Source organism: Tribolium castaneum, chromosome 5 (assembly GCF_031307605.1).
Source record: "Tribolium castaneum strain GA2 chromosome 5, icTriCast1.1, whole genome shotgun sequence".
Classification (NCBI taxonomy): domain Eukaryota; kingdom Metazoa; phylum Arthropoda; class Insecta; order Coleoptera; family Tenebrionidae; genus Tribolium; species Tribolium castaneum.
The window spans coordinates 13,086,990-13,094,446 of NC_087398.1; the positions used below are offsets into that span (position 1 = coordinate 13,086,990).

General features: G+C 35.4%; 2 protein-coding genes across 2 annotated transcripts; one reads left to right on the top strand and one right to left on the bottom strand.

Annotated features, from left to right (window-relative positions):
- Positions 1–2,300: 2,300 nt before the first annotated feature.
- Positions 2,301–3,446, top strand: LOC659846 (uncharacterized protein). Its single transcript, XM_064356746.1, has 2 exons — positions 2,301–2,619; positions 2,664–3,446. Exons 1-2 carry the CDS (start codon positions 2,416–2,418, stop codon positions 3,402–3,404), a joined length of 945 nt encoding a protein of 314 aa, XP_064212816.1. The 5' UTR covers positions 2,301–2,415; the 3' UTR covers positions 3,405–3,446.
- On the bottom strand, positions 3,429–7,457 carry ebi. Its single transcript, XM_008192917.3, has 5 exons — positions 7,277–7,457; positions 6,930–7,217; positions 6,600–6,880; positions 4,097–4,441; positions 3,429–4,044 (listed from the first exon to the last, which is right to left on the bottom strand). The coding sequence occupies exons 1-5, from the start codon at positions 7,332–7,334 to the stop codon at positions 3,544–3,546; spliced, it is 1,473 nt and encodes a 490-aa protein (XP_008191139.1). The 5' UTR covers positions 7,335–7,457; the 3' UTR covers positions 3,429–3,543.

A 7,457-nucleotide genomic window follows, 5' to 3' on the forward strand; every position in this document is an offset into this window, starting at 1 on the left:
AAAAACAGAAAAACAACACTGGTTGTGAACCATATTTCCCTAGACTATAAAATTTCATTTTACCATGAAGTAAACAGTGGATAAAATACCATTTTATCTTTTAGGTAAGATAGAATAATTGAATACGTTGTATATTTCACATTATACAGGACGATTATAAATGAGCTTATATCAAGTGGGCCAGAGACAACTAGATAAAAAATAACATATATTATTTTTTGCTCTTCCTCTTTGCTTTTAACATGCATTTATGGAGTTTTGGGGCCTGTTTTTGCGTGTGTGATTAGACAAGGATGAAAATTGGCCAAGTTCGTGTCCAGTGGACGTTCCAAGATGTCTGTATGAGCATACTTACAATAATGATTGCTTTCTCTTTTCATTGCACGCTCTACTAAGTCACTAGCTGCTTGTGGTTGCTTGATGATGGCTAAATATGTCTTAATGTAGCTACCGTGTCAGTTACCACAGTTAGAACCGTGCTTTGCTCACCTGACACACTGTTTAATCATACCGTTTCGATTGATCGCCTTCAATCAAAAACTGCATTTTTCGTTTTTTTACTTTATTTTTGCAAATTCCGATCGTTTCAAGTGTATTGGCGAAATTCCGGCGGGTATTTACGATCACGTTATTTTGAGGTCAATAGGCCTTTTCAATTTTCTTAAAAATCTCAACATTAACACTTGGCCGTCATAATTTATTGGCATCTGGCCCCTTGAACTCGAACCAAAGGTCAAACCTCTTTAAACTTTCCCTTAGAGGGGTTTCGATCACCGAATCGGCGATTTTCATATTTATTACAACTAAAAAAATCGTACCTATACATAATTTATAAAAAGCACCTTTCTCATCAAATATTATTACCATGGATTTTTTTTTATTTTTAGTAGTAAATTTTTGAAGACATATCTAATGTTTTACGGGCAGTATTTTACACTTTTCTTTATTTCCTTTGGAGAGAAAAGTCTGTGTTTTGAAACTTGCTACAGACAATTTAATTACAAAAATTCATTAGTTCTACATTTTTGCTCCATCATACGGTTGCGTTCTGAACTATTCGGTTAAGACTACGGATATCTAAAGGTTAGGATATGAAACGAAGTGCAAATAAAACGTTCCCGTCCTCGATAGTTCGGTTAATGTCGTCAGAGGGCGTCCTCGAAGCAGTGAATTTGAAAAAATGGTTGTATTTGTATTGTAACACATAGCAAAAAAAATAAAGGCAAATAAAGCATTAAATTCTCAATAGTCAGTTATAATATAACCGTAATTTAGAAACTTTATCGTAAATTATATTTAAAAAAATTTCAAACTTTCACCAATTTGCACTCTGCCCCATATTTTTCTAAATTCTGCGAATACAAGAAAAATGTTAGAAAAACAGTTGCAGAGAATTAAATTTCGTTCAAAAAAATCAGTGAGACCATATCCCTACTTTCAATCATTTAGGCCCCAAAGTCATTCAAAGACGATCAAGTGCTTCTAGGTATTTGACGATGGTCAAGTATTGAAAAATTAACTTATACCTAAACCATTGAAGGTAGAAATATGGTGTTGCAGACTTTTTTGTAGAAAATTTAATTCTCTACAACTCTTACACTTGTTTTTGTATCTTCTACCGTATTCGCAGCGTTCGCAAAAATATAAAGTGACACGCAAATTAATAATTCTGAGTGATAATTCTTTACGCACTGTCGCAATTTTGTTGGGAATACTGTTGAAGATACGAAAAACGTAAAAGGAACAAATTTGTAAAGAAGTAAATTCCTTATAAAAAAAGTGTCGAGACCATATTTCCATCTTCTACAGTTTAGGTATAAATTAACTTTTCGTTACTTATCCATCAATAAAATAAAACGAAACTGAACCTTGGGCGTCTTTTAACGTTTTTGGAAACTAAACCGTTGACGATAGAGTTATGGTTTCTCAGACTTTTCTAAAGGAAATTTACTTCTCTACAAATTTCTTTCTCTTGAATTTGAAATAATTTTTTTCTCATGTTTCTTATAAAACTTTCAGCCGTCAGTTGTTCTCAGTCTGTTAAGAGTGCAAAGCTAAACATTTCTGCATTTTTTCCAAGTAATTAGTGAATTGGTTGGATTTAAATTAATTTAAAACGATTTGGTACCAAGACGGTTTAACGCTCAAAGCACCATCATTTTTACTCTGGCGTACGATTTTTTTGGGTTCAGAAAATCCTGGAATTTTGTATCTCGTCCTAAGTTATAGTCCTCCGTAGCTTACACCGGATAAATTACCCGAATATTCAAATTCCCGCCAGTTTAGTAGTTCATACAATTTTTTACAGACGTCGCTCTGTTCAAGATTTTGACAGATTGATACAAACATAACCTCAAAAATTTTAATTTTTCAAAAACTTATTTTTTGTGAATGTGATGCCTTCTATGGGTTTTCATGGCGAACCCAAAAAGCCTCGAGGCCCGTCAGGCTTACATCGACCAGAATCCATTCGAGGGCTTCAAAATCGACGATAACTCAATTTTGGGAAAATTAAGCGGACGACACGCTTGCCCCAAGTGTAACAAATCAAGGAAATACTTCTGCTATTCCTGCTACGTGCCTATTTCCGAACTGGAGGGCGTGCTCCCTACTGTGAAGGTACTCCCGCCAATAAAGGGTGCAAAAATAACTTGATGTTTCAGTTACCAATTAAAATTGATATCATTAAACACAAGCATGAAATTGATGGGAAAAGCACAGCCGGACATGCTGCAGTTCTAGCACCTTCTGACGTGTCAATTTACACTTATCCGGAGATTCCTGATTATAGTGGCGAAAATGTCGTTCTTATTTTTCCAAGTCAACACGCCATCAGTATTAGTCAATTAGTGAAACAAGAAAATTACGATTGTGTAAAAAATAGCAATAATTCGCCTTTGGAAGCGGTGCCAAAGGGTTTCAATCCCGGTACTTTAATGAAAAATGTCTTAAAATGTGGTGATTCCATCACAGTAGATAACTCAAACAAGCTTCCAATAACTAAAGCAATTTTTATTGATAGTACGTGGAACCAAAGCAAGGGAATTTACAAGGATGAAAGGATCAGGAAAATCCCTTGTGTGGTGATCCAAAATCGCATTTCACAATTTTGGAGGCACCAAAAAGGCAGTCCCAGGTGGTACTTGGCCACTGTTGAAGCAATCCATCAGTTTTTGATAGAGTTACATTTACACCGTTGGGGACTCAACCCTAATTATAAGGGAATTTATAACTGTTTTACCGAGATTGCGTTAAGTGAGTACGATTCTTTGTATAGGGACAGTGCAAATGCGTATAACGGACAGTACGACAATTTGTTGTATTTTTTTAAACACATGTATGACTTAATCCACGCCTATTACGACCACGATAATTTGTATGCGTACAGGAGGCGATTAATGTGATCAGTTTTATAGAATAAATCGCACTAGTTGCTAATAATTATATTGTCGCTCTTTTTTTGCAACAGTCAAAATAAATTGCAACATCTTTTCCCTTAAAATAGTTAAAATATAAAATTATCTACACGTACATAAAAAAGAATTATAATTTACGCAAATCTAAAACAAACACACTGCCATCTGAAGCGCTGGCCCCAACTTTATCCCCTCTCGAGTTCCAACAAACCTCAAAAATACCTCCTGTGCCTTTATAACTATGCACCAATTGTCCAGACTGTGTTGACCAAATATGAACGCATTTGTCGAAACTCCCGCTCGCCAGAAATTTCCCATCTGGACTGAACGCCACAGAATAGACGGGTTCAGTGTGCTTGGTCAAAGTGTGTATGCAAGCGCCTCTCTCCACATCCCACAACCTAACAGTTGAATCGAAACTTGCAGACGCGAGGATTAAATTCATATTGGGATTTTGCGTCCCGGGCCCTGTTGGTGACCACTTAATCGTGTAAATTTCCTTCGAATGAGCTTGTAAATCGTGGACGCAATTGTCTTGTTTCATTGACCAAATCTTCAAAGTCATGTCGTCAGAACACGATGCCAGGAAATTGCCTTGGGGGTCCCATTTGATAGCGTTGACTTCATTCTGTAAATTATTTGTTTTGATTGATTTGGTTAAACGTGGTTAAAAATCGTACTGTGTGTCCTTGGAACGATTTGATTGGTTTATCTAAGGATAGTTTGCAAACGTGGATGCACTGGTCTGTTGAACAGCTGGCAAAGGATGTGTTGGTTTGCCAGTCCACGTCCAAGGCTGGGGCTGAGTGAAAACTGAACTGTTGGGTGCATTGGCCGCTTGCCGCGTCCCAAATGATTGTGGTTTTGTCAACACCGGCTGAAAGGATGTAGTTGCCACGTTTGTTCCATTTCAGAGCGAAAATGGGGCCCTTGTGCTGGCCCAAAGTACTGGCAAGGCGACCGTCAGTGGTCCATATCCTGGCGTAGCCGTCGTAGCTTCCTGTTGCCAATAAACTGCCGTCGCACTGAAATCACACAGTGATTTGTGCAATACAAAAAAAGCTGACTTTTATTGTTATTTTTTTACTTATTCTAAGGTCAATAAACAACTGATAACAGTATTTTCCGTGCATTAATGAAATGAAACTAGCTTTGAATAAATAGTTGCCTTTTCCGGGCGTTTTTGGAAACGCAAATATTTCTTAAAAATAAGCCGAAAAAAAACAAATGGTGCGGTTATTGCTTGTCTACAGTGTAAGGGCACGTTTTTAAACTCAAAACTTAGTTTTTCACAAAATTTCGCTGAACTGGTCGTTTGAACACATTTTTTACATGAAAATTTCGTAAAATATTGTTAAAAAATATCAAAAAAACGCAGAATTGTATTAAAAATGAAGCACTTTTTGAAGGTCAAGCCTTGGTTTAAGCAGATTTTTGAGATAAAATACCACATTTTTCATCCAGCAGATATGCATTCACTTTGTGAACTTTAATATTATTTCCTGAATTAAGTACGGCAATATTATTTGAAATAATTGAACTATTTTGATGGAAAAGTATGCAAACTGATCCAAGGAATCGATTAGCGTCGAGCAAATTGTAAAATTTATAACAGTTTTCAAGTTCAAAACATAAGCCGTTGATTTTGTTGGAATGTAAATATGAGAAGTAAATTCAAAATTACCAACAATCATTGTGAGACAAAGCACGAAAAGTTTTTGTGTGGAAAAGAAATTTTATCATTACATAAGAAAGTTAATTATGCAATTTAAAAAAATGTAATAACAATATTTTAATAGGTACAGGAGTTTCTTTTCGTCCACTTCCTAGTGTAATTTGGCGTAATTCACTAGTGCAAGTCGCTGTTTAAACAATTTTGCCCGTTTGAAGTGTGACTTACTCCTGTGAAATTTTATTAGTTTGCACTAGGGAATGAACGCTAAGAAACTACACGATGTTTATGTGTTTTTTCTGTAGAACAACTTCAATAAATACAACATAGATATTTTTTTACCACATGAAATGTAAATCAATTTATAAATTAATTAATTTACCAATGTAAAGGCAAAAGGGGTTCATTAAATAAAATAAGCAACCAAAAGTTTTGTTTAACGAAACATTTTTAAGATTTGTTTTTGACGATTAAACCAAATTGATTTTTTGTGCATTTTAGCGAATGATCTGTTTTTAATGTAAAATCAAAACCTTGTTTCCTATTTTAGGAAAATAAATATTTTGAAAATAAAGCAATAAGTTGAGTGTTTGTCTTTTTGAGCGTTTTATCGCATCAAAAACGCAATTATATCAAGAAATTTCTCGAAAATAAGCCAACAAATTATAAAACGGTGTGTGTAAAAAAAACTTAGTTCCGCGTAATTTCGGTAAACCAAACATTTAACTATACTTTTGAGATGAAATGCCATTATTTCGGAAAATTTCGTAAAAGATTATGCAAAATAATACTGTGTGGAGCAATGTTTGAATGTTTAAACACATTTTTGGAATAAAATTAACACATTTTCATCCAGAAACGTAATCACTTTGCAAACTTATTTTTGTTTTCTCAATTAAGGCAGAAATATAAAAAATATATTTAAAAATTAAGTAAATTAATGACCTATGTAAAATGATTCGGGGAATCGATTAATTATTATCAATATTTCCGTATTTTCAAAAACTATTAGCCTATGACAACAATTTTTTCAAAAAGATAGAGAACACAAAAGATTTCCAATGGTAATAAACTAATAAATAAATATAAATAAATAATAAATGTTCTGGGTACCAGAAATCGACCAAAAATCTTGACAAAAATAGAAAAAAATCAAACAACTTAAAATCGAATCTATTAACTTTTTGCACTTTTAAGAAATGTAGAGGGTTCTAAAGACCTAGAAAAATGCATAAAGCGCCCTTGGATTAAGTTTGAGGAACTTTGGATCGCAAAAATGTTTCAAATGACGCAAAATCACGCGCTAAACACGATACTGGCGTTTAAAATGGTCTAGGAAAAGTTTTCGCAAAAGTCATTTGAAAATTTCGCGAGAAATCGGGCCTTAAGTGGTGTTTAAAGTAAAAACGCAGTTTTACGAAAGTCGGGAATTTTTGAGTTTTTTTAAGGAACGAAAGATCAATAAAAAAACTTGCATATTTTGGCCATAAGAAGGAAAACAAAGCACATACATTCCAGTCTAGTGAAGTAACATCCTTGTTGCTTGGCACTTCAGTGCCCCCCTTCTGGATGCAGTGCCTCAGTACTAATTGATTGGGGCTTGCTGTGTTATCAGACATGTCCCAAATTCTGGCTGTGCTGTCCCCAGAGCCACTTGCTAACAAATCAGTAGTGGGATTCCACGCACAAATGAAAACCTCTGACTCATGCCCCCTCAAAACTGTAGCTTTGGAAGTTGGAATCTCGATAGATGTGTCTACTTCCATGTTTTCATTCTGTGTTGACACTACAGCTACAATTTAAGTTAGAAAAGTTGTGGTATAACAATAATTAGTAACTACCTTCTTCGCCATTTGTATCAGTAATTTCCGATTTGATCGGCTGTTTTTGTGCATTCTGCTGATTTTGGCGACTCGCCACCACATCAGGCATCACAGCATCGATTAAACTTAAGCTCTCCACTAATCTCTGTTCCAGTCCATCCTCTCCTATACTGATTTCAGCTTCAGTGTATTGCAAACCTTTCTGTAAAATACTGAGAAGTGCGGCGGGCGGTACAAGAGCCCCATTGATGTTTGATCGGGAAATATGCGACTCAATACCGAAAGTATAAGCAGAATGTTGAAAACCTGCAAAATGACAACAATCAAGCCAAGAAATGTGGTTATGTCGGCCACAGCCTACTCACCCGACTCTTGCAAGTACCGATAAACAAGGAAATTCACTTCGTCGCTGGAAAAACTCATCGTGGTAATATTGTTCAGGCAATATTACAGTTTTTCACGGAAAATTCGGTAAATGACGCCACCAAAACATAAAGTTTGTGCTTTTGAAACACACACGGCAACGCCGCACGTCACTGACCTCGC

Excerpts from the sequence above, each read along its gene's own strand:
- ebi (XM_008192917.3), bottom strand. The coding sequence starts at position 7,334 with ATGAGTTTTTCCAGCGACGAAGTGAATTTCCTTGTTTATCGGTACTTG. Across the intron at positions 4,442-6,599 it reads TTACTTCACTAGACTGGAAT|TGCGACGGCAGTTTATTGGC; the intron begins GTATGTGCTTTG and ends GTGTGATTTCAG. Across the intron at positions 4,045-4,096 it reads AATCGTTCCAAGGACACACA|AATGAAGTCAACGCTATCAA; the intron begins GTACGATTTTTA and ends AATAATTTACAG.
- LOC659846 (XM_064356746.1), top strand. The coding sequence starts at position 2,416 with ATGGCGAACCCAAAAAGCCTCGAGGCCCGTCAGGCTTACATCGACCAG. Across the intron at positions 2,620-2,663 it reads GCGTGCTCCCTACTGTGAAG|TTACCAATTAAAATTGATAT; the intron begins GTACTCCCGCCA and ends TTGATGTTTCAG.